At 28.3% G+C, this 26,453-nt stretch overlaps 5 protein-coding genes across 6 annotated transcripts; all 5 read left to right on the top strand.

Annotated features, from left to right (window-relative positions):
• The first annotated feature begins 3,530 nt into the window (after nucleotides 1-3,530).
• On the top strand, nucleotides 3,531-7,094 carry LOC145741748 (putative methyltransferase-like protein 24). The gene is made up of 7 exons (XM_082559394.1): nucleotides 3,531-3,671; nucleotides 3,890-3,916; nucleotides 4,722-4,792; nucleotides 5,702-5,900; nucleotides 6,027-6,140; nucleotides 6,267-6,367; nucleotides 6,514-7,094. Exons 1-7 carry the CDS (start codon nucleotides 3,548-3,550, stop codon nucleotides 6,826-6,828), a joined length of 951 nt encoding a protein of 316 aa, XP_082415520.1. The 5' UTR covers nucleotides 3,531-3,547; the 3' UTR covers nucleotides 6,829-7,094.
• Nucleotides 7,095-7,477: 383 nt separating this feature from the next.
• LOC145741804 (vitamin D 25-hydroxylase-like) lies at nucleotides 7,478-12,539 on the top strand. Of its 2 annotated transcripts, XR_014280941.1 has the most exons (12): nucleotides 7,478-8,128; nucleotides 8,281-8,426; nucleotides 8,521-8,626; nucleotides 8,694-8,803; nucleotides 8,910-8,932; nucleotides 9,309-9,433; nucleotides 9,540-9,684; nucleotides 9,785-9,948; nucleotides 10,096-10,407; nucleotides 10,981-11,160; nucleotides 11,932-12,211; nucleotides 12,426-12,539. XR_014280941.1 is itself a non-coding variant. In XM_082559462.1 (10 exons), exons 1-9 carry the CDS (start codon nucleotides 7,859-7,861, stop codon nucleotides 10,405-10,407), a joined length of 1,401 nt encoding a protein of 466 aa, XP_082415588.1. In that variant the 5' UTR covers nucleotides 7,478-7,858; the 3' UTR covers nucleotides 10,981-11,276. The 2 variants fall into 2 exon arrangements, 1 of the variants encoding a protein (XP_082415588.1); XM_082559462.1 differs by lacking the exons at nucleotides 11,932-12,211; nucleotides 12,426-12,539 and having other exon boundaries at nucleotides 10,981-11,276.
• Nucleotides 12,540-13,031: 492 nt separating this feature from the next.
• LOC145741805 (cytochrome P450 2D6-like) lies at nucleotides 13,032-14,326 on the top strand. Its single transcript, XM_082559463.1, has 5 exons — nucleotides 13,032-13,049; nucleotides 13,178-13,299; nucleotides 13,546-13,670; nucleotides 13,785-13,929; nucleotides 13,998-14,326. Exons 2-5 carry the CDS (start codon nucleotides 13,209-13,211, stop codon nucleotides 14,213-14,215), a joined length of 579 nt encoding a protein of 192 aa, XP_082415589.1. The 5' UTR covers nucleotides 13,032-13,049; nucleotides 13,178-13,208; the 3' UTR covers nucleotides 14,216-14,326.
• On the top strand, nucleotides 14,301-14,594 carry LOC145742344 (steroid 17-alpha-hydroxylase/17,20 lyase-like). Its single transcript, XM_082560126.1, has one exon. It carries the CDS (start codon nucleotides 14,301-14,303, stop codon nucleotides 14,592-14,594), a length of 294 nt encoding a protein of 97 aa, XP_082416252.1.
• Nucleotides 14,595-15,551: 957 nt separating this feature from the next.
• Nucleotides 15,552-26,399, top strand: LOC145742134 (pleckstrin homology domain-containing family M member 1-like). The gene is made up of 21 exons (XM_082559899.1): nucleotides 15,552-15,794; nucleotides 16,041-16,178; nucleotides 16,467-16,562; nucleotides 16,891-17,067; nucleotides 17,351-17,487; nucleotides 17,883-18,068; nucleotides 18,175-18,233; nucleotides 18,462-18,622; nucleotides 19,181-19,333; nucleotides 19,658-20,013; nucleotides 20,697-20,914; nucleotides 21,254-21,437; nucleotides 21,524-21,618; nucleotides 21,803-21,893; nucleotides 22,243-22,433; nucleotides 22,748-22,876; nucleotides 23,020-23,158; nucleotides 23,381-23,563; nucleotides 23,661-23,847; nucleotides 24,253-24,318; nucleotides 24,875-26,399. Exons 1-21 carry the CDS (start codon nucleotides 15,747-15,749, stop codon nucleotides 25,004-25,006), a joined length of 3,126 nt encoding a protein of 1,041 aa, XP_082416025.1. The 5' UTR covers nucleotides 15,552-15,746; the 3' UTR covers nucleotides 25,007-26,399.
• The last annotated feature ends 54 nt before the right edge of the window (nucleotides 26,400-26,453 follow it).

Raw genomic sequence — 26,453 nt, 5'->3', positions numbered from 1 at the left:
AGCAAAATATGCCAACTTTTTGCTTTTTTGGGAACTTTTTTAATTTTATATTATTAATTAAACCTTATTAGGTACTGAATTATTAAATTTAGTTGCAAAAACAACCACAAGGCTGCGTCAAAGGATTACATTTCTTGGTATTTTAATTCTAAAAAGAATTTAAGGCAGAAAACAGTTAAAAAATGTGTATTCGCACTCGTTTTACACTGTTTAAGGTATTTAACCCTTTCGTAACGAAAACACTACAAACACAAGTATTAAGATTACTTATAATTGTTCTTGCTGGTAAAAGGGCTGAACAAATTTTAGTTATAATGACTTGCAATTTTATATCACGTAAATAATTTAAAATGAATTTCAGAAACAAATTACAATAAATTTTTAATATTTCTTTATTTAAAAAAAATAAAAAAACTTTTCATATTCTGGCAGATATTAAATTCAGGTTAAGGTCGCCGGTTTTAACGTTCTGTTATTTTTATTCTACTTAAGACCCCTTAAAAAATGTTTACACAGTGAGATACACCTACACTGACCCGAGCTGTGTACCTACGAGAGATATTAGATTACATTTTGTTGAAACTAAATCTAATGTAAGTAAAAGTGGCGACCCATTTATTCGCTTAACTTATTTTCCCATGCTATTATGGATAGAACAACAACTATCAAAACACTATTGACAAATATTTTTTTTTAATTAAATAACTACCTAATTTTTTTTTTAAGAATTTAATTTTTTTAAGAATGTTTTGTTGTTTTAAATAATTTAATCAATTTATATATTTCTTTAATAGCGAAATACGCAAGATTTCTTCAAAAAAATTAAAAAAGTGAGTTTTATTTAGATTGAACTCAAATGCAAATATATTATTTATTATATTAAAAGTCTTTCAACTACATTGATTTTTTTTCAGCTGTAAATTCATAATCCTTTTAAAGCCCACTAGCGCCAACTCGCGATACGTTTTATAAACTGGTTTTAATTTATGGCTGTAGTCAATCAATTACTTGTTGCTACTTTTTTTTAAACCTTTTTAAAATACTAAGAAAAATTTTACAAAATTATTATATCTAACAAAAAGAAAGACTAAACTGTAGTATGTTAAATAAAATATTTATTTTAGCTTTCAATATTGTCCGGTCGTAAATTTTTAAATTAATGATTAATAAAAGTAACCGTACAGATATCTTAGTTACTGGTTTAAAAAGTTAAATATTAGTAACACGATGACAGTTTATAATCATTAGTTTATAATAAATCATTATTCATAAACAGGCTTTAGTTAGAAATGTATAGAACGTTAGTTCTAATACTTTTTAATGGTAAAAAAATTTATTTTTTATGTTTGGTTTAAAGTTATTTAGTTAAAGTTTACTTATTTTAGTTAGTGTAGTTAAAGCAAGGTATGTAGGCAGCTAGGCAGCACTTCAGTATCCAGCCATATTACCATTTGACCGAATATACATTTTCCCGAAAATTTAAATTTTAAACTCGACATTTTACCTAAGTTTACGTCAACATTCTTTAAAACTAAGTTTATTTAAAAAAAAGTGGGGTTTGGATAAAAGTGGCTGAATAGAAAAATGTCCCATTATGGGTTAAACGTAATTTGGTTTTCGTTTAAATGTGTTTTCGGAAAAATGGTGTTTGGTCATATGGCAGTTTACACACATGGGATTTTGTATAATCAATTAATTAATCATGCATTAAAGTAGACTTCCTGCCTTTTGCGCTTAAAAAAATACCAAATCGCCAGTTTGTAAAAGGGTATAGCTTAATATTGTTGCCTGGGTATATTATTATTGGTTTAGAGTATTATGGATTGAAAGTATTTTTTTTATCAAGTTAGTTTACACTGACTGTTAAATATTTATAAATGCTGTATAAATATTATTAATAAACTGGATGATTTTAAAGCAAAACTTAAATTATTTTTGGTGTAATAATGGCAACAATTTTACTTTATACTTAGACATGTGATATTTGATGTATATAAATAAGAATTAGGCAAAGAGAAAATAAATTTAAAAATTTTTTCACACTTTATTAAGTTAAAGGGTGGAGTATGTAGGATCATTGTGTTAAATTATATTAAGGAGTTTCAAGGAAGTAAAATTACATGGGGACGCGGAATTTGAGGGAATGGAAAATGAAGGAACGGAAATTGAAAGAACGGAAAATGAAGGAACCGGAAAATGAAGGAACGGAAAATGAAGGAACCGGAAAATGAAGGAACGGAAAATGAAGAAACCGGAAAATGAAGGAACGGAAAATGAAGGAACCGGAAAATGAAGGAACGGAAATTGAAGGAAAGTGAAAAAAGGGGAGGCGGAATCTTAAAAAAATAAAACGCGGAAATTCCGTTGACTGTTTATTTGTATTTAAGTCAATATTATTTTAGAAATAAACGGGCATTTTATAGAAGAGAGTTAGGGTATGCTGGGGTAATAAAAATTAACTCATTATCGCTCATCAGTTCTCGAATAAATGACAGTAATCCTAAATAAACAGTCAACGGTATTTCCGCGTTTTAGTATTTAAGATTCCGCCCTCTCCTTTTTTGCTTTTCTTTATTTTCTGGTTCCTTCATTTTCCGTTTCCTTCATTTTCCGTTCCTTCATTTTCCGGTTCCTTCATTTTCCGTTCCTTCATTTTCCGGTTCCTTCATTTTCCGTTCCTTCATTTTCCGGTTCCTTCATTTTCCGTTCCTTCATTTTCCGTTCCTTCAATTTCCATTCCCTCATTTTCAGTCGACCCAATTACATAACGTTTCATATATTTTGATTTTAAGTGGCCCACACAACGTTTTAAGCTGCTTCAGGTTCTGTAGTGAAACAAAAATGTTTTCTCTACTAGTTCAGTCTATAGCATAAGCATAAGAGTAGTAGTACTTGCTTATGTTAAGTGGCCCAAGGGCATTTATATAAAGCCGCACTGTTTGGTTTAGTTTTGTTTAGTTATGCCATCGTTCAGATTGGTAAGGCTATGTAAAGCACTGTACCGTGAAACATGTGTTAACATAACTTTTGTTTTAATACACCGGTCACATTTAAAAAAGCTTATATGCACTTAAAACAAACCAAACTGTTAAAATTTAAACTGTAGAGTGTGTTTTAGTTTTTGTACAGGCAGAAGCAGATTAGAAAAACACTATTTTTTAGTTATGAATTATTTATACTGGTTAGCAAGTACTACAGTTAGATCACTACATTTAGCTTGTGTATTTGTAGGCGTTTTTAAAATAAAGCCCAAGCTATTGTGACTATGTGGATATAGCAATATGTTTAGTTAATCAACATGAAACTTTAGAAAACTGGAAGTAATTGAGTTATGTGGTAAGGTGGAAACGGAGATTAAGCTGTTTAAAAAACCGTTCTAACAGTTTTAAACTATAGTTTAAAGTTTTTAAATATAGCTTAATGTAGAAATACTATCTGTTTTCCAATGCTTATTACTAAAGATTATAAGTTTATTTAACATACATGTTACTTTATAGTATAACAAATCAAATATTTTAAATCTTAGAACTTTGTATAGTGTATAAAAATGTCTCAGTCTAGAATAAATATAACAAAATTTAGGCGTGCGTTTCTACTGCTTGCATTTATAGTAGCATTTTTTCTTTTCTTTGGTTTGCAATCACTAGTTACTTCTAGTCTAAAAATACAAGGTAAATTTTATTAAATAAGAATTTTAAAGCTAAATTGTTTGATATGGACTGTAGCTTATACCATTTCATTGATTTTTACACAGGTTAAGAATAAAAGCAATTGGCGTATTGATTTTTAATGTTTTTTTCTCCCATTGGTTTTAAACCATTGTATACAAGAGCTATTAAATGAATGCTTGTGGCTGCGTTAAAAAAAATTAACAATTGTTTTTTTTTAGAATTTCTAAGATTTGAAACATATGAACGTAAGTATCGTTTAATTCAACTATAATTAAGAACACTTTAAAAACGTTGTGTTAAAAACTTAATGCTAGTTTATATATACTGGGTTTGGTGACCATGCTATAACATACTTGAAATATTTATGTTAACATTAATGTTTGTGGCATGTTTTAAATCATTAAATTGATTTCGTAATTTTTCCCGTCGCAATAATGTGATATTTATGTCTTATTATATTATATGTCTTATTATGCACTGTCATTGATGCGCGAAAAAAACAAAATAAATAAAAAAGGAGGTTAAAAATGTTACGGGTTTGTAACACCAGTCATGCGTTGTTAGTTTATATTGGCCTTATAGTAAGCTAACAGCTCATAAGCAAGCGTAACGAAAATTTTAAACACGCGGCTTTTTAAATCTAAGGTATTTTCAACGATTATTTCACGCATAAAATGATAATAACAAGAAAAGGTTCATATTAAATAATATATATATGCGTCAGTATAAAATAATTTAATCAATTTGTGAATACACTTTATGATTGTTACATGTTTATTTAAAGACTTTATAGTACAATATGACATTGCAACTAACTCTATGTAACAAAAATTATTAAACCCCCCTTTTAACACACCAGCAACATACTTCGTAAAAGGTCTTAAAATTTTTCAAATATGTAAACCTTTAAACCTTTAAATTGCAGTTGCTATCACTAAAAACTGGCAAAGTTAACTCGAGACTAAGTCAAGGATATCAAAGTTGTCATACGTTTAAAATGTTTACAATTTAACCTTAGTGTAAAACATATAAAAATAATTTATATTTTAGCTGGAATACCGGGCAAGTCTTCTCCCACAGAAGAGTTTGAAAGATTATGGAATTTTGTCTACAAAAGACAGGCAAGGAGCTTATATTATATTAAAAATTATTTTAACGGATAGAATATTAGTTAAAAACTGGATTTTCTTGAACGTAATTTACCTGGAAATAAAATATTTCCAAATAAGATATTTCCAATAACACACTAACATCCTGTTTTAAATTTCGAACCTAAATTTTAATAAAATGTCGTTTTTGAAATTTTGTTTTTTGGAAATATGTTTATTCGATAATATAGATGATTACTGAAGCTTATAAAACTATTTTCTGTATAACCAAACTTTAGAATATATCTGTTATATTTTTACGGTTTCTTATATATTCAAATATGCTTTTCTTTGTTTGGACAAACTAAAAATCATTCAATTCGGACTGTTTTGTGTTATTAGTCAACACGCTTGAAATAATGACAAAAGAACGAATCAGACATTAAATATACAAGTTCAATTATATTTATTTTTGAATAGATTTGGCATAATAGAATTGAAGAAATCTTTTGTAACTTAATCTAATAAAGACGAGAGAAATACTTTACATATCTACAACAATAAGCCTCTTCTAACAAAATTCAAAAAAACGACTAACCGTATTTTTATAAAAATAAATAATAAATCAAAAATAACAAAGCTTTTTTAAAACGGAACTACATTTTTTTAAGTAAAATTTAAAACGACATTTTACCCAAATTTAACTACAAATTTATTCAGGGTGATAGAAGTTTTAATAAATGTCTTATTAAAATATGTTTTTGGGGATATGATTTTCGGTTAAATGTATACTCGATAAAATGTTTTTTCGGTAAAACTACAATTTACGTTCTCCTGAAAATTGCCGCAAACACTAGCTTTAAATGATATTTCTGCAAATTATTAATAAGAAGCAATTACATTTATTTGTAACAAAACATAAAATTTGCAATAATTTCACAGTATGAATGTACTAAAAGCGAATACATTGGTGGGCGGGAATTCGACGGAGACGGAGCATATAGTCTCTGTACGGAAGACCAGTTTTGGCCCAAAGAAAGAAAAACCAAATGCCTCATGTACTCGATCGGAGTTGGCGGCGACTTTTCTTTTGATGACGTCATTGCTGAGAGGAATTGTGAGGTGCATTCGTTTGACCCAAGTAAGTGTTTGGTCAATAAGAATTTTTTAAAGTAATTTATTATTCTAAATTACTTGTAATTTTAATCTAGAAAGTAGCTTAAATTTTTTTTAAACGTATTAAGTTTGTGACACTGCTCTTTTACAGGCATGGAGTTTGAAGATGGCTGGGTCCGAGATTCCGGGGTTACTTTTCATAAGATTGGAATTGCTGGCGAGGACAACGATAAAGACGAACATGGTTGGAAAATGAGAACTTTTAGTAAGTGCGGGATCGAATCCCACTGCACCCATTTTTCACAATTGTTTTTTTTTTAATAAAAAATGAACGAGAATTTTTTGAGCTTAAGTAAATAACGTGAAAATTTTACTAAACATTTGTTTTTAGAAACCCTATTAAAAGAACTGGGACACAGTAATAAGGGGAGATATATGGATTATTTAAAAATAGACACAGATAAACCTGGCGGTGGTGGATTTGAAGATACGGTAATTATATTTTAACTAAAAAAACATTAAAGGAATATTGCTACGACTTATTTAACAAACTGTCAAATTTCCACTTTTTTTCTCTTTTTCTTTTTTTTCCTTTCCACTTAAAGTTAACACAGCTAATTTAATGCATTGTTTTAAAGCTTATGCAAGAGTTATTGGATACTGGACTGCACAAATGTGTTCGTCAATTTGCTATGGAAATACATTTACCGGGTCCAATCTCTACACCAAAATGGCTGGACCGGTGTCGTAGAATTTATCGTCAGTTATCGGAACTTCACGATAATGGATATCGTATTTTTAATACGACTGACAACGTTCGAGCTGCTAGATATTTGCAAAATAATCCCCAATATAGCCAAGTGCACGATGTTAAACCGCACATGGTGTACGGTTTCACTACTATATTATGGGAAATAGCTATGGTTAATCTTAATGCCGAGCCTTGTCCGTAACTTTGTCATACATTTATTGCATTAAAAAATCATGACATAAAACATATGCCTTAAGCAAAGTGTTTAACAGTTCTTTTTTATTTTGTAGTGTTACAAATTTAGAGCACAAATGAAACGTACGGTATTTTAATGTTTTCAGTTATTAAAAAATATATTTTGTTTTATTATCTGTACCAAAAATGTACTTTTCGATTTGTTTTGTTTTTTATTTTAACGCTTGTTTGTTGATGTTTATTTTCTAATCACACAACTTTTAATAAACTAGTTTAATGCAATGCTGCAAAATCAAGTTCGAAAAAGGTCTCAGAAAAACTAAAAAAAAAATACTCAAAAAATCGTTTTATTTCATCTTAGAAAAATGCAATTGTTTATATAACGTTACCAAGCAGTTTACTTTATAACCAAAAAAAGCATATGTCGCCAAAGGAAATGGTTGATTTCTACCAGTTAAAAAGCTGTAGGTGTATTTTAAATACTGTTCTCACGTTTGCTTCGTTACATGAAAAAAGGGATCACTTGACTTAACGGTTCTCAAAATTATAGGACCGTAAAGCACGAGAACGAATTAGCAAGGAATGTTAAAACGGGATAAAATTAGCTGAGGCCGTAAAATACGAGAAAGAGAATTCAATAGGCCAGTAAACTACGTTAAAAAGTTAGGTAGGACCGTAATGTACGAGAGAGAATTATGCAGTACCGTTTTTCTGATAACGGTACAAGTGATCTAAAAAAATACTTTTTTAACAAGCTTAAAAACTTAGGTCTCCTTTGCAATGTCTTGTGATAAAATTTATATGGTTGTAAATGCAAAGAATTTGTTTTACATGTTTCCCTTCGTATTCGTAACTTGTGTTCACATTAATTTATAAAAAGTTATCAAATTTTGAGACTGGTTTTAAATTAATGCAACATTTGTATAAATCGTGTTTTGTTGCGTTACAACTACGGTTAGAAAGATATAAATATTTAATTATTTGGTGTTTTTGTTTACTATGTTAAAAGATATTGTTAAATTTGCAGCTTAATAACGATGTTTTTGCAACTATTTTTCATTTCTGATCTTCTACTATTGTTTATATTACTTACAACTTTATTTTACATTTTTAAATGGTACCAACCCATACACCCCAGATTTCCCCCAGGACCAAAGGGGGTACCCATTTTGGGAGTTTTACCCTTTGCTTCAACCAAACCTGAGCAAGTGTTTAAGAAATGGAGTAAAAAATATGGGGATGTTATGTCTGTAAAGTTTGGAACAAATAATGTAGTTGTATTAAACACCTATGATGCATGCTATCAGGTAAAGTTTGCTTTTTTTGGTTAGTAATTTTTAAAGCTAGCTTTACTAAGCAGGACAATGTGATTGTTGTGATTGGTCTTATGTTTAAACTCTTAGATTGCAAAGTTGTAAATCCCATTAAATATTCAAACAAGATGTAGTTTGATTTGTAGGCATTCGTAAAGCAAAGTAACAAGTTTTCTGGAAGACCATTGGTGGAGTTGTTTCATCAAATTAATGGAAGAGAAGGAATTATTCTGAAAACTTACAATGCTGATTTTAAGATTCAAAAAAAATTTGGACTTAAGACATTAAGAAGGTAAATAAATATTTTTTTATTATTATGGGTTATTTTACAACTTGAATATTTTACAATATAACTTATATATGTTAAATAAATATCTTTTAATCAGTTTGGGCTTTGGAAAAAGGTCCATGGAAAATGTTATTAATAAAGAGATTGATTATATCATTGAAAGTCTTTTAGAATTAGGAAAGGATACACCATTTGATATTTCTGTAAGTTAAGGGTTGATTTAAAATTGCTAGAAAGTACTTTTCTTATAAAAATATATTTTGAATTCAGTCATATACAAGAAAGTTTACTGGAAATGTTTTAGCTGGTTTATTATTCGGGAAGAGATTCGAATATTTTGATCCGGTCTTTCACCAAATCCTATTTGCAGTTCAGAATGCGTAAATATTTGTGCAATTTGTTACAACTTATACCAAATTTTTCGATTAAATAAAACAATTTCATTGTGTTCGAATTTATTTTATTTTTTTTAAATATTTTATTTAGATTTGGCAATCGTGAAGATTTAGGTAAAATGATGCTGATATATTTAATGCCATCATTTCGACATTTACCTGTAATAAAAGCAGCAAACAATAGATTTCGCAAGTTTATGTGGAAACATATAGATAAGAATTTAAAAATTTTAGCAAAATAATTACTGATTTAAATTTAATAATATAAAAATCTAGTTTTATTTTATGCTGCAGCATCTTGAAAGATAATACCCTTAATATTTTGGTGATACCGTTTAGCAGTTAAGTTATGATACAAATTTTACGGGGTCGAAAAAATCTGAAAATTATATAAAATTTTAAAATCTTATAACAAATACCATATATATTTTTGGTCTATATTTTGATTTTTTTTAGTCCATTTAGGTATTTAATTATTCATGTTAAACAGATATAATAAAATGCAAAATACAAGAACACAGGGAGAACTATGATGAAAACAATTTAAAAGATTTTATTGATTGTTTTATTTATGAACAACTACAAGAAAAAGACAACCCAGACACTAGTTTTACAGTAAATTTTATTCATTTAAAATTTGAAGCTGAACAAAAATATATTTTGTAGTAGTATTAAATTATATGTTTATGGTTCTAAATTATTCAACATATGATTTTTTTAGGATGCTCAACTTGTGATTTATGCAAGAGATCTGCTTGTTGCTGGCATTGTAACTACAAGTGGAATATTAGATTGGGCTTTTCTTTGCTTTCTTAAACATAAAGAATGTCAACAAGAAATTTATAATGAAATTGACAATGTGTTGGGTAAATAAAGTAGTTAATTTTCACACATTAAATACAGATTGTAATATAACAAATATTAACTTTTGATCTATAACAAATTTCTATATTGTATTTTTTAAAGGTAAAAATGATTTAGCATCTTTGGATTTAAAATCCCAAATGCCTTATACTTGTTCGTTTATTGATGAAATTTTAAGATTTGCTTCTGTATCTCCACTAGGAGTAAATCACGTCACAACAGAAGCTGCTGAATTATATGGTTACCACATACCAAAAGGAACAGATGTAATAATTACAATTTTTAATTTAAAGAATATTTAAATGGTAACTTTGCTATTGTTGTCCAATCTTAAGATGTCAAATAATTAGTATTAAGAAAAACAAGCAAAATTTGGAGTTTTAACTACAAAAGATCATCATTATTTCTAACAGATTATGTCAAACCTTTGGGGAGTAAACAACGATCCAAAAGTTTGGGAGAACCCTGAACTGTTTTCGCCAAGCCGACATTTAAAAGAAGGAAAATATGTGCCCTCTACTAACAAAACTCTTTCATTTTCTATTGGACCAAGGTTGTGTATTGGTGAAAATTTAGCTAGGATGGAATTATTTATTTTCTTTGTCAGATTTTTGCAAAAAATCAAGATTTCTTCCAAGGAAGAACTACCTAGCCTACATGATGGTATAAGTAGTGGACTCCAACACACATGTCCCTACTATGAATGTTATTTACAATTACGATAGGTAATGTATGTGTAAAGAAATTTATTTTTGATACATATGTAAATAATCATTTCGCACTGCCTTAGATACAATGTAAAAGCTTTCCTAGCTTTTTTTTTTTTGTATATATCTTTATCCTCGATGTGGGAAAGTCGAATGCGCGACTTAAACATAGAGTAACATAAGTTACTCCGACCCAGTCTCGAGTTGCCTGTGGCAGTTTGAGATATTATAGAGACTATAATTGCCCGGTAATTATGCTGCTGATTAAGTGCTGTCTCAGCAGGAGTTTATACCGTTTATAGCGCCTTACTCAAGGGCGCTACAGCATGAGGTCAGTGGGGATTGAACCCACTACCTCATGTGTGGTGTAGCAAGTGTTCTTACCACTACACCACGCTTTAAATCAGCAGTCCAGTTCTTAGGACAGAAAGAAAAATTGAACATAAACTCTAAGGCAATATTAATCACTCGGCCCCTGTTGACCATGCAAACTTGCTCTAAAATGTCATTTAAAATTATCTGATTTCAAAAAAGAACGAAAAATATTACCAGATTGTTAAATAATTTAATTAACCAACAAAAAAATTACAGGAGAACCACCTTTTCAAACATATCCTACGAATCAAAAACTTGTGCGAACTAGCTGCCATCTAATGCAATCAAAAATGCACTGTAATTCAATTGTACACAAGTACAGGTCCCACTGCCCATAGGGCAGTTAGAAAAACACAAAATTTTAATCGTTACTATAGTGAAATAGTTAACTTTAAGGTAATGTACCCTTAATCATAGTTAACTTTTTTATTTTGTGCTATGCAGATATGTGTTATCTAAATGTTATTAATGTAAATGTGTAAAAAAATTATTTGTAAAATCATGTAAATACATTAAAATAAAACATGTAAGGAGTTTTTTTTTAATTCAAAAACAAAATTAGAAGTTTTAAATCAATAATAAAAAAGCGATCTTCATATAAATATTAATATCACGAATTTAACAGAAACGTTAGAAATTAACAAACTAAAATTTTTGTATCAAAACATAATTTCGCAACTTTGTATTTTTAGCGTAAAAATTACCTAGTTTTATCATTCTTATATGAATCATCTTCATTGCAAGAAAGTGGCGCAATAAGTGACTTGAGACTGGCTGACTAGTCGGTTCGTTAAGTTTTGAGTGCCAGCGTAAGCGGTATTTTTAAGCAAAGGGTGCGGTCTAATTTGTTAAGTTATATTGTTTATTTGTTCTAAAATAACTGTAATGATATTGTTTTTGTTTTATTTATTTAAAATTCGCTGATAGTCAGACACAAGTTACACAAGTAATGCCTAAAAAATATAGGTTGTCGGGTGTAAAGCTTCAGCTACAAAACTTTACGAAATCTTACGTAACTTACGCAAACTTTCGTACGTGTGAACCACTCTGTTCATTTTAAATGGTTGCGAAATCTTACACTACGTTGCGTTGCGTTGCGTACGCCGTGTGAACGGGCCTTTAGTGCGACCCTGTTTTCTTTATTAAGGTATAAAATTTCTTTTGCAGCCCAACAAGGATGTTTTTTCAACTATTCTCCCTGTCTTATCTTCTACTATTGTTTATATTACTTGCAACTTTATTTTACCTTTTTAAATGGTATCAACCTATACACCTCAGATTCCCCCCAGGACCTAAGGGGGTTCCTATTTTGGGGGTTTTACCCTTTACTTCAACCAAACCTGAGCAAGTGTTTAAGAAATGGAGTAAAAAATATGGCGATGTTATGTCTGTAAAGTTTGGAACAAATAATGTAGTTGTATTTAACACCTATGATGCATGCCATCAGGTAAAGTTTTATTTGCCCTTCTTATTTGGTAATATTCTATAGCCTAATACATTAAACAGGGTGGTATGATGTTATTAGAGATCGATGTGATCAAAACATCAAAGGCCTTAAGTTCAAATCCCCTAAGTGGACCCTTTTTTTATTTATAATTTAAACCACATATTTTTGTATTCTTTGTTGATATTCATTTAAAAAATATTGATTTGTATTGTAGGCATTTGTAAAGCAAAGTAAAAAGTTTTCTGGAAGACCATGGGTTGAGTTGTTTTGTCAAATTAGTGGTAGAAAAGGAATTATTGAAGGAAATTATAATGCAAACTATAAGATTCAAAGGAAATTTGGATTAAAGACATTAAGATGGTAAATAAATATTGTTTAAAACCTAATGTAAGGGCTACATCACACATGAAGTATTTTAAATTTAAAAATGGTAACATAACAGATGAAGTATTTAACATTTAAAAATGGTAACATTTTATTCTTTGTATGTTATTCTACCATTTTTTAACAAATATATATACCTAATAAATTAGTTTGGGCTTTGGAAAGACGTCGATGGAAGGTGTTATAAATGAAGAGGTGGATTATGTTATTAAAAGTCTTTTAGAATTAGAGAAGGATACACCAATAGATATTACTGTAAGTTGGGGGTAATTTTAAATTCTTCTTTAGGAGAAGTATATTATGTATAAAATTTAAATTTTGATTGTACTGTCAATATATTTTAATTTATTCACAGCCATTTACAAGAAAGTTTACTGGAAATGTAATTGCTGGTTTTATTTTCGGAAAAAGATTTGAATACTCGGATCCAGTTTTTCATCAAATCTTATTTTCAGTTCAGAATACAGAAATATTTGTGCATTGTGCTAAAATTTAAATTAAAATTTTAAATCTCGAAATTTTAAATCCAATTTTATAATATATATTAGAATTTCTTTTAAATATTTTTTATAATTTATGTAGGTTAGGCAATCGTGAAGATTTATGGAAAATAATGCTGATATTTTTAATGCCATCATTTCGACATTTACCAATAATAAAAGGGGCAAACGATAGATTTTGCAAGTTTATGTTGAAACAAATAGGTAATAGTTATCACAACTTTAAAAAAATTATATATATACTGATTTAAATTTTTTAAATTTAAATTCTATAAATATTAACCATATTCTTTATTGATAACAATTAACAAGTAAATAATTATATAAATTTCATACAAAGGTCAACTAAATCTAAAAAAGATATATATATACAATTTTTAAAATCTAATACCCAGTGTCTTTATTTTTAATTTTTTAATTTTGAAGCATTTATTTACTTTTGTTAAACAGATTTAATGAAAAGCATAATACAGGAACACAGGGATAATTTTGATGAAAACAACTTGAAAGATTTTATTGATTGTTACATTTATGAACAACTGCAGGAAAAGGACAACCCCGATACCAGTTTCACAGTAAATTAAATTAAATTTTTTATTTATAATTTGAAGTTGTACAGAAACTAATTTCATAGAAGTATTCAATTTATGCTTCTGCTTCTAAATTTTTTAACATAAATAACTCTTTAGAATGAACAACTTGAAATTTATACCAGAGATCTGTATATGGGTGGCATTGTTGAATCAAGTAAGACTTTAGATTGGGCTTTTCTTTGCTTTCTTAAACATAAGGAATGCCAACAAGATATTTATGATGAAATTGACAATGTGTTGGGTAAATGCAAGAGTTAAATTTTAAACATTGAATATCTATATACAACTTTTTTGTTGTACTTTTTAAAGGTGAAAATGCATTAGCAACTTTGAATTTAAAATCCCAAATGCCTTTTACTTGTTCGTTTATTGACGAAGTCCTAAGATTTGCTTCCACATCCCCATTAGGAATAAATCACATGACAACAGAATCTGCTGAATTAGATGGTTATCACATACCAAAAGGAACAGATGTAATAAATATATGTTTGTTAACTTTGTGCAATCTTAAGTTGCCAAGTAATTAGTATAGGGAAAATATTTAAAAAATTTAAGTTTTATATTATCAATTTTAGTTTTAATTACAGAAGTTATCTATATTTTTAACATATTATGTCCAATATTTGGGGAGTAAACAACGATCCAAAAGTTTGGGAGAATCCTGAACTGTTTTTGCCAGGCCGACATTTAAAAGAAGGAAAATATGTGCCCTCTACTAACAAAACTCTTTCATTTTCTATTGGACCTAGGTTTTGTATTGGTAAAAATTTAGCCAGAATGGAAATATTTATTTCCTTTGTCAGATTTTTTCAAAAATTCAAGATTTCTTCCATGGAAGGACTACCTAGTTTACATGGTGGTATAAGTAGTGGAGTTCAACATGTTTGCCCCCACTATGAATGTTAGGGATTAACTTAGGCTGATCTTAAACTCCATAGCCTTATGCAAGGACATGCATTACTCATAATTTTGTGCAACACACATTTTTTAAAATTAAGCCTGAAACTATGGGACTATGACTTTTTTTTTTTTTTTTTTGTATATATCTTTATCCTCGATGTGGGAAAGTCGAATGCGCGACTTAAACATAGAGTAACATAAGTTACCCCGACCCAGTCTCGAGTTGCCTGTGGCAGTTTGGGATATTATAGAGACTATAATTGCCCGGTAATTATGCTGCTGATTAAGTGCTGGCTCAGCAGGAGTTTATACCGTTTCTAGCGCCTTACTCAAGGGCGCTACAGCATGAGATCAGTGGGGATTGAACCCACGACCTCATGTGTGGTGTAGCAAGTGTTCTTACCACTACACCACGCTGCCGGCCAACTTTGGATTGCCTACACATTTAGTATATTTGAATGAACTTATATTATGCTGTTTTTTACGAAAAACAATAAAAAAGACTTTAAATCGGTTACTAACTGCGATCTATATAAAAATTATTAAAATTACGTACGTAAGAATTTAAGGAACTAAATTTATATAATAAAATGTTATTTGGCAACTCTGTATTTTCTAGCGTAGAAATAAACAAAGTTCCTTTCTTCTTAATGTTAATGAATCATCTCTAATGCATGTACAGACAGACGTAAGTTGCGTAAAAACGACTTGTGATTACTCGGTTCGTTAAGTTTTGACTTTGTGCCAGCGTAAGCGGTATATGTAATCAAAGGGTAAGGTCTAATTTGTTAAGTAATACCGTTAATTTATTCTAAAATAATCGAATGTTATTGTTCTTGTTTTATAATCTGACAATTATAATTTGCGTTTGTTAAATACTAGATTGCTAGTAGTGTCAGTTATTATTATTAAATTTATCGCTTTTTTAGTTGTCAGTTAGTTCACATGGTAAACACCAACAAACTGACTGACTAAATCAGTATATAAACAGACAAAATATTCCCTATCAGGCCCATTCAGCTCTTAGTATACATGCTTAACAGGAACAGGAACAAGATATCATTGAACAGTTAACACACAGCCATATTACATTACTTATAGTACCTGTATTTGTTTAGAATGACTTAATTTTAAAGTTTGGTTTATGAAGCTATCAAAATGAAATTAATAGAACAACATAAAACTTTAAAAAAGGAAATAAATGAGGTTTGAAAGCATTTTTTTGTATATTTAGTAAAAGTTTTGATTTTTAAAATTTTATTCTTGAAAATAACTAATCATTTTTACAAGGTAATTGTTATTGTAGTATTATGTCCTGGCTTTGAGTAAGTTTTTTTTTGTAATTTGATACTGATAAGTGGATTGTTATTGTTTTTAGTGTTACAAGGTTGGATCAAGATAGTACAGTACAATAAGGAAATAAACTAAACAAACTTTAATATTATTTTCTAGAATTTGTCATCAAGTGTTAAACTGTTGCAACACGAGATTGCTCAAAAGGTTGAAAGTGCCCCTAGTGTTCAATCTGACAGTGATGTTGCTTCTCAATTTATTTCTGTAATTGAAGCTGCATTTGTTCATGGATTAAAGGTAGTTTTACACAAATTGTTCAAATTGTAAACATTATATAAGATTCAATATTTGTATTATTTTATATAAAATGCCAATGTAAAATAATTTAAACAAAAGTTTATTTAATTATATGTTGTGTTTTTTACGAGTGTGTAAAATAGCAAACACATATAATTACTTTCATTATAGTAAGATCATAAAAAAACATCAACTAAATTTTGCTAAAAGTATCAAAATCATAAATATGTTGAGAACTGTTGAATTATATACAATTTTTATTTTTTACTAATTTTTAAATATAAACAGTTAAGTTACTATGACAAAAGGAAGGATGGTGAATTATATAAACCCCAATTTTGGAATTTAATAGTGAAGATTGGTCATAAAGATAGCCTAACACAGGTAAACAATTGTCATCATGTTGACAACTTAATCTGTTAATAGCTTATACCTTCATATAAATATTAGTATGGTTAATTTTTTGTTTATCATTAGCGTTAATATGATTGGAATTTGCAGTTACTAAAAAATACACAATTTTTTTTTTACAATATTTGCTCTTGTATATGACCAATGGCTTTTAGTCATTGAGGTTAGTGTTTTTTTTGTCTTTAAGGTCATTGTTTTTTTTATAAAAAAGGAAATGAGTAAAAAAAAAAAATAAATGATTTTTTTTTGTTAAGCATCTTAAGCTTTTATATTTGTTGTTTTTAATTTTTTTTATATTTAGGTTCGAAAATTAAACTGGATTAAAACTAGTATAGGACGATGTCGTGCATGGTTAAGACTTGCGTTAAACGATGCAGCTTTATCCTCATATTTATCTTCTCTTCTTTTAACTTCGGAATATAAAACAACGTTAAATCATTATTATCTACCTTATGCTCTGTTTAACGACCCTGAACAGGTATTTTGGGAATTATTTCAATTTTTTATTGTTTTTTTTGTTATTTGTTTCTTTATTTGTTGTAAATTAGGTTTTTAAGTATTAGAATTGTAAATCCATAATGTTTGGCCCACCACACCTCTATTTGTTTAGTTTTGGGAATTAAAAAAAAATATTAATAACTTTAACAATTAATCAAGGTATGAAATTGATTAAAATTATAAGTTAATATTGTTTTAATGTCATTTAAATATTTACTTTATGCAAAAAGATAGTTTTCTAACCTGTTCAAATATTTGTGTAGGCTGACATATTTCTGAGATATTTGCAAGGCGCCGAAAGTCTTAATTTTCAGCTCAGTTTTAATTCTTCTGTTTTAAATTCGTGGACGAGAACTCCTTTAGAAATTGCTGGAATAATTGCACCTAGTTTATCTAAAAAGTAGGTGAACTTTGTTTGTTTAATTGCATTTACAATTTAGAATTACCAAAAGTTTTTTGTTCTATTCAAAAATTTTTTTGTTGTGTAAAATTTCATTTTTAAAATGTACTAATTGGAATTTATTTATATTTTTTCTATTGATAGTTTATTTTGAATAAATTAAAGTGTTTTGTTTTTAAAATGTATGGTCATTAGATTATAATCATATTTTAAATTTTAATTAATCAGGAAACCCACTTTGTAAATAAAAAGCAAACATATGTACACAAACTAAAAAAAAATAAATTATTTAATTTATTATTTTTGACTTTCATAAGAAGCATACCCGTTGTCATTAAAAAATTGTATTTTTTTAACTATAAAATTTTTTTTAATTAAAGGAATATATTTTTCAGAGCATTTTCTGACAACAACAATGGGTCAAAATCTCGCTCCACGACATCGTCGTCATGGTTACGACCAAAGAACTTCCCAATTGATGTAGCCTCCAGAAAATCTTCTTCAACATCCAACTCAGATGAAAGTCGACGCGAGAGTCTGATGTCCTTCTCGCTTGCCCTACCTCCCTCCCCAACTGGAAGGTATTTATTTTTTGTAGGATTTTCATTATTTTGTAATGTAATAAGCAAATCAGGCTTTTGTAATGCATGGAAAACTGAACAAATGTGTTTTTATTTTTGTTTACAGTGTAGCTTCCATTATAAGTAATTCACTACCTCCTGCAATTCATGTTCTACCCCCCTCTGGTAAGCAACTAAAGTGATACTTTTTAAATTAAAAATTGCAAAGTATTCAGTTAATATTCACATTTTTAGAAAAAAATTGGTATAAATAATATATTTACATTGATTTTTTCTACAATTAGTTTTGTTTTATTAAAATATAGTGTCAATGGACTTACTTAAAAACTGCTGAAATTCTCAGCTGCGTTAATTTTTAACTTTAGTTGTAAATTGACTTTTTTGAATTTTTAGTCCAAGAAGATTCAAACCTAGTCGAAGTTATTCCGGATGCAGGACTTGCTCCTGCTTGCTCTTCCAAGGAAAAATGTGGAAGGAGAGAGGAGAAGGATGGAGGAGTTGTACACAGAAGACATCTAGTAAAAAGAAGAAGGAAAAGATCGCTCAGAATCCAAGTAAAAATTAACAAAAAAATTATGTTTTTAATTTTTTTTTAGATTTATTTTATTGTTAATATTTTTATAAGATGTTTGTATACATTTATATTAAATATATTATTACAATAAACATATTATAAGTATAAGCACATAGTTTAAAATCTATAATTAGTTAACTTGTATTCTTGTTATGTGGTATATATAGTTTTAAACCTGATAAGCTGTTAATGATGTAATTAGGTCAGTAAATATCTTAAGTGTTACAACTTAGATAACCTCTCGCTTTGTTTGATTCAGATTTTTAAAACAACAAAAATAAATTTTTCCACACAAACATGTTTTTACATATAAAATCTTTAAAATTAAATATAAAATAACAAAATAATGTTGTGACACATTTTTAACAAATATTTTATGGCTCATTTTGATTTATTGCCTACTGTGTTAAATAGTAAGAATTAGTTTAATTCTATTTTATTTTAAGTTGCTATTGTGGTTTAAAACATTTTTAAGAAATAGTAAAAAAAATTTTTTTTTTTTTTTACCGAATAATTTTTAAAAATATTTTTATTTCAGTCTGTGGATCTTGGTCGCTTAAATGGATCCTGGGGCTCGATTGGAAGTTTAAGTTCTAACTTAAGTAATGGATACGAGAGAAACACGAGTAGAACCAACAGTATAAGTTCCAACACTCCACGTAGCCCAACTCTAAGTGAAACTTCAAGTTCTGTAAGTTATTGATAATAAATAAAAAAGTAGAAACATATATTTAAAGAATGATATTTCATAAAATGTATTTTATACATTGCAATGATTTTTTTGTTGTTGGTTTTTTTTACGCTTTATAAAAGCCTTTTTTTTTGAAATTGTTTTTAATAATTTTTTTTTGGTGTGTGTTAGGCCTTAATTAGTTTCATTTGCAGCATATAAAATTGATACCAAATTCTTATTTGTAAACGGTATCTTAACTGATTATACATTTAATTAATAACGTCTATATATACATGAAATCTTTGTGATTACTTTTAAACTGTTTTTTTTTTGATTTTATAGGACCAGTATGTTGATGCCAAAAATGAAATTATCAGATCCACTCGAAAACCGAGTATTACCTCAACCCTTAAATCCGAGAAACTCAGTCGATCTGCTTCCGCTTCAAAACTTTTATCTTCAACCCCCACTTATTTATTGAATAATATCGAAAACAAAAACGGTGGAATACCACAAAAAAATCCGACCGAGTTAAGTTTTAATAATCACGACGAACAAAGACTTGTTGAAATTGATGATATAGAGGAAGATCGAAATGAAAATAATAATAATAAAGAAGAAGAAGTAAAATCCGGGAAGAATCTAGCTTCAGTTGACGATATGATGAACCCAGATTTTCTACTAGAAATGGATTCAAGGTAATTTTGTTTATTTACATAACAACCTTATCAAGTACTTACTAACATATTTTTACATCTAAAGTTATGTTATTACCATGTTAAAGCCATTTAAACCTTGAGCCCAAGCAAGGCTTGCAATATGTTTACATTTTAACACCATCCCTCAGTTTAAAAACTGTTTACATAATCTGTGTATACAAAAATAGTTTTATTTATCTTAAATTTGAATTGCAAATCAATTTTTAAAACTGAACATAATTTAAATAAGTAAACTAAACAAGTAAGGTTTTTATTAATATTTTGCAACTAAAATTAAATATTGCAACCCGACAAAATAAATAATAATTTTTAAAACAATAAACGATGGTGCAATTTGCACGTGGCATCTAAATTCACCTGACTTGTATTTTAATATTTAATTGCAACACTGTATTGTTTCCTTCTGCACACAAATAAAGTGGAAAGTTTATTTTTATAAGGTTATTTTAATTGGGACCATAAAGTCAATTTTATTTTTAGTGAGTCAAAAAAATAGAATCTCATTGTATTTTCATTTTTTACTTCCTGTTTTTTATTTGTTTTAAAATTGCAACATTTTAGGCCTATGGATTTTAAAAATAATTTTTAACTTATTTAATTTTAGACTTTTAAGTAAATTTTTTTAGTTTTCCTTAAAATTATTAAAATTTTTTTTTTTTAAGGTTGCCTGAATTACTAGAACACGACGAAGAACAAAACACAACCCAAGAAACAGGGGATTTCCCTGATACTCCACTCTCACCCCGGACCCAGATGTCGGATTCAACACTTACCGAGGAAGTTGACATTTATGCAAACTCACATATGACATCATCGATGACATCATCAAGGAACGAGGAAAGCAGCGAGAATCCGTTTTCGTGTACACCTGGCAAAGGAAGTAAGTTAACATTTTTTTTAATTTAAAATATTTTTAATAGGTTTTTATTTTTTTTAATTAACTTTATATTAAAAAAATTGTTTAAATTAAAATTAGAATTTTCTAAAAACTGTTATTAACAGTTTTGTTATTTTTGAATGTTTATGGTTATTTTTTGCCTAACTTCTGTTAAAAAAAATAATCACTAAATTTTAATTATCAGAAGTTATAACAAAATTTAAGTTTATGTAAAGAATTACTTTATTTAATATGTTAATGCAATTTAATAAATTAAATTCTGTATTTATTATATATTTTATTCAATCCATTTTTTTATTCATTTTTCTTAAATATTTTCAGGTTATGGAAATAGTTTACTGTGTGCAGTTGGTTGGTCATCTGACAATAAACCTGCTGACCACAACAGCGATGACCTCACAAAGGCTGTAACCCCACCTGTGACATCACCACCGATGAGGTCATCAACTCCTGATTCAAATAATTTCAATAATGTTTTGGAAGTAACGCCACAACCTCGAAAAATGTAAAAAAAATATTTTCTGTTTATAAAAATTTCATGTTTTGTTTTTATTAAAATTTATAATTTTTAAAAATTTTTATTTTTTGCAGAATAAAAGATGACTATTTACAAAAGAAAGATAATTTATTATTCTGGAGAACAAGATGGTTTATATTAACTTCAGAATCTTTAACTTATTATAAAGGTAATGTTAAAATATTTATATTAGTTTAATTTTAATAAGTAAAAATGTCCCTTGCTTATTGTTAGTTTATTAGGTTATCAAACTTAATAAATATTAAACATCTTCTTTCAGTTTTTATTATTTTTTTTGCTGTTTTATTATAGATTGTTTTACAATTTTTTAATTTTTTGTTATTTTTATTTAGATAAATCCTGTGAAGAAAGATTGGAGAAACTATTTCTCAAAGATATTAAATTAATAAACGATTCTGATATTCACAAAAACAAAAGCATAAAGTAAGTCAAAATTTCCAAAAATTAAAATTTTATTAAAACCAAGCCTCGAGTTTAAATCCCACTGTTGGCATGTAAAAGTGTCGTTAATAAATTGGTAATAATAATAATTTAAGGTAAGCTTAAAATCTAATTAGCAGATTATTATCATCTTAAAATAAAGTAGATCAATAAAATGTTGAACTTATAAATTGCTTTAAAATTATCTTATCCTTAAAACTAATTTTTAATTTTAGATGCCTTTTGAAATTAATTTAATGTTTTATTTAAAGAGATTACCACTGCGCCGTCTATAAAATTCACTAACATCATTTGTTTTATTTAAACAAATATATATTTCTTTAATTTTTAGATTTGTAATGGCAAATGGAACTAGCCACCAACTTGCGGCCCAGAGCAGGGAAATACTTCGAGAATGGGCAACAGTTTTACAAGAAACTGTTAACTCGGCAAAAATTTTACAAACTGAGGCTGATGTTAGATTAGGGGATTCACCCGACAGCAACACTTTTGAAGTTCTGGAAAATTCTGATCTACTACCTGGTAAGTCGAAAAATGTACCTTCCGAAGTAGTGGTTAGAACAATTTGCTTCACTATGTGAGGTCATAGGTTCAATTCCCACTGCTTCCATGCTGTATCACCCCTTGGTGAAGCAACATTGACAGTATAAACTTTTGTGGCAGAAATCTATCGGCAGAATAATCATAAGACAATTATAATCAATAATATTCTAATTGCCCAATGGGTCAGAATTTTAAAAAAAATTCCGACATTTACTAAATGTTAACTCTTTTTTTTGTTTTTCTTTAATAAAAAACTTTTTTATATAAATTTTTTTATGTTAACAATTTTTTAGACCACTTGCTAAGTAACGAAACTAACACAAGCTGGCATTCAACCATGACAAGTCACCTGACTAGGATAGCCAATGAAAAAGGACTTGATGCTCAAACTTATAAATGTGCTGACTGTGCCTCACCTATTGGTAGATTAACTTATTGATTGTTGTTTTTTGTTAATGTTTTGATATTGTTTGGAATTTTTTAGTCGTTTGTGATAAAATTTTGTGTTGATTTTTCAGATCAATTCTGGACAAATTCTTTTAATGAATTTTATTTCTTTTTCCAGGTATAATATACGGTCAACCAAGGTTATGCAACTACACAGGAATGTATTACTGCCACCAATGTCATAGTAATGAGGAACATTTTATACCAGCCAGAATGGTTCATAATTGGGACTTCAGGAGACATAAAGTGGCCAACAGGTTTGTTGAATTGAGCTTGTATTTATTTTTAAATAATTGCTATTATTTAATTTTTCCATTTTTTTAAACAACACAAATGTTATGTTAAAATAATATTTTAGGTTACTTTTTAAGATATATTTATATTTTTATTTTTTTAATCAAATCTGTAATTTTTTTTCTTAAAATTTAAAATAAGCAAACTTAAAATCTAAAATTTTTTTTTTTTTCATTGCTTTAAAGGTCTCGCAAATTTTTGACCCAAATGTGGAGAGAACCTTGTATTAACATGGAAGAAGTCAATCCAAATGCATACAGACATTTATCACAACTTAAAAAACTCTTGCCACTGAGACAAAAGCTTCATCAAATGCAACCTTACCTTAAGACCTGCAGTAGAATTAAACCAGGACAACTTAGTAAAAGGTAAAATAATTTATGTTTTAGCTTGGAAAAAAAATAAAATTAACATCAAAAATATTTTGAAAAATTTTAAAAATAACTTTGCAATTTGACACTCTAGATTAAAAGGCCATTATTACATGATGGAAGACCCCCACTTATTTTCACCTCATGACCTCTACAAAGTTCAAGATGGTGACCTATATGACATTATCAACAATATGGTTAACTATGGGTCAGGTCATGTGACCTCCTGTGAACTTTGTATGGCAAAAGGATTCCTATGCGAAATATGCAAAAAAGACGAGGTAGAAAAAGTTAAAAAATTAGTAAAATTTCTGAAATATTCCAACCGTCGGTTGGCGCAGCGGAGCAACCATCTTTGTATATCTGGTTGATAGGGTTAGATCTGTGTATACCTGATGTTTAGATGGATCACGCCCAAGTCTATTGTTGTTAATGTTAGATAGACTAACAACGCGTCATTACGTACATTGTCTGGACAAATAAAATTTCATAACACTTTTTAATATAATATTTTGCCAATGAATCACGTTTTGTTTTTGTAGATTTCAAAAATAAAAGAGCACGCGACTAATCCGTTAGGCTTTATAATATAAGTTCAACAAAATGCCATAGCTTTAAATTGTGAATCAAATAATGTAAAGTTTACATTTTGAAAACCAACTGAATATTTTTTTGACTTTTTTTAGATTATATTCGCATTTGAAAGTGAAAAAACAACGCAGTGTGATTTGTGCAAAGGAGTCTTCCACAAGGTGAACATTATGACGTCATAATTGTATAAAACGTCAACAATTTCTTTTATTATTCAAAGAAAATTGTGAGCGTAAAAATAGCTTCGCAAAAATCTCACATTTATTTATTTAACAATCAATTATTAAATTGATTTTGGTCACGTGGTAAGAGCGCACCTCATCTCCGTGTATACTCGTGACGTCACGTGTTTAAACTTCGGGCGTTGTGATGACGTAGAACAATAGAAATTGGAATTTACTTTTGTGGAGCTTTGAGTAAATGACGATGAAATTAATCTTAATTTTAAACTGTTTTTTATGGACACTTTCTTTAAAATATAAAACAAGAATTTTGTGCAAAGACTGCATCAACACTTTTGCTTAGAATTTAACAGAAAATTAAAACATTTTTAAATATCAACACGTTTTAAATAAGATATATTTTGACCAACAGGTTCGTTTGTTTGGGAAGGTTTAGGGAAATTTTATATAGTTCTGAAAAGAGATCAAAAAATATTATTAAAGATCAAAAATATTAAAAAATATTGTTATTTTTAATTTTTTTGTTTTTTTTTAGAATTGTTTAACCGATCAAGCAGATTGCCCGAGATGTGAGAGAAGATGTGCCAGATTGCATGCTCAACATAACAACTACGACCAACCTACCACCTCATATCAAACCGATGACGTCACATCGCTTAAAAGATGACATCGTCAAAACTAAAAAATGAGGTCATGCTTTGTTGGGTCGGTAAGGCGGGTATAATACAAGTTAATGACGTCATTCTGGTTGAAATATGACGTCACTTCCAATAATGGTATAATGTCATCGCATAAATAAATATACTTCTAAATGCATTTTTTTCTGTCTTTGTGAAGCTAATGATGACGTCACATCTCTGTATTGATGACGTTACAATATTGGTTTTGCAGTTATCAATTTCTGCCAGTTTTCAATCCTTATAATCTACCACGTGATGAAAACATTCAATAATTTCCAAAAAAATCAGACTTGTAGAAAAATAGCACTTAATCAAAATCAAAATTCTGGTCCTATTTGTTTTGCGGATTTTATTCTGCGATGTTGCAAAATTTTTATTTTATTAAAGTTTTGAAGGAATTTTAAATATAAGGAAACCTTTCAACTTCCTTGAAATTCGATATTTTCTAGTGTCTATAAAAGAAAAGGGGGTTACTCAAGGACATTTTTGTTTTTTTCGGTTTCAAATTCTCTATTTTAATTTAAACAAATTTATAAAGAAAATGTCAATGTCTTGTATAAAGTGTTCAGTGTTGCAAAACAAACGGAGGCATTGTAACTGGTGATTTAAGGGTGTTATTAGAACTATACATTTTGAGTTTTTCCATTTCAAGTTTTAAGAAAAATATTTTTTTAAATTATTTTATTATGTACTTAACTAAAAATCAAAAATGTACGAACTCTGTAAAACCATATCTAAAAGCTCTTAACTAAATCAACATTCAAACTCCTTTTTACTGAATAAAAAAAAATTCTTTATTTAGTTAACTTTCTTAAGCATTTAAGCATGAACGAAGTTTTTACTACAAATTTATTTGACTTTTTCTATGTCATCATAAACTAGCTTCTTTAAGTGACTTTCTAACAGAACATGTATTTAATTATGACGTCATAATGTCATGTTGTTGTTCTTAGAAGTGTGTTAAAATGGTGCGAATCGTCCTAAGAAGTATTTTACCTAAATGTCAGTTATTTTTTGCTTGTTTTGTTATTTTCTCTTAAACATTTTTGCTTATAATGATTCGAAATTATAATCGCCATCTTGCAAATATTTTTGGTGAAGGCATAATTCATAAAAGCGCTTATTTTTAATCAAAATTATTTTTTAATTCCTTAGGTTATAATTTAATAATTAAACTGCCCCCATAGTTTTGTTTTCCAAAGATAAATACTAATGTTGTTGTTTGATTTTTAGCCACTTGTGCCTTCACAGCATATAATATAAGTGTTATTTCCATTTAAATTATCATTAAATATATTACTATATATTTTGCTTATGAAATTTTTTGACCTTAAATTGTTATTAAAAAATTGACTATTTTCATAATGAAATAAATCATTTTTTGATTATATATAGCTATATTATTTGTATCCTACATTAACGATTACGACTACA

The sequence above is a fragment of the Corella eumyota genome, chromosome 2, assembly GCF_963082875.1.
Source record: "Corella eumyota chromosome 2, kaCorEumy4.1, whole genome shotgun sequence".
In the NCBI taxonomy this organism is placed as follows: Eukaryota; Metazoa; Chordata; class Ascidiacea; order Phlebobranchia; family Corellidae; genus Corella; species Corella eumyota.
Note: the sequence above shows the minus strand (reverse complement) of the source record. Positions and strands in the feature narration are given on the sequence as shown.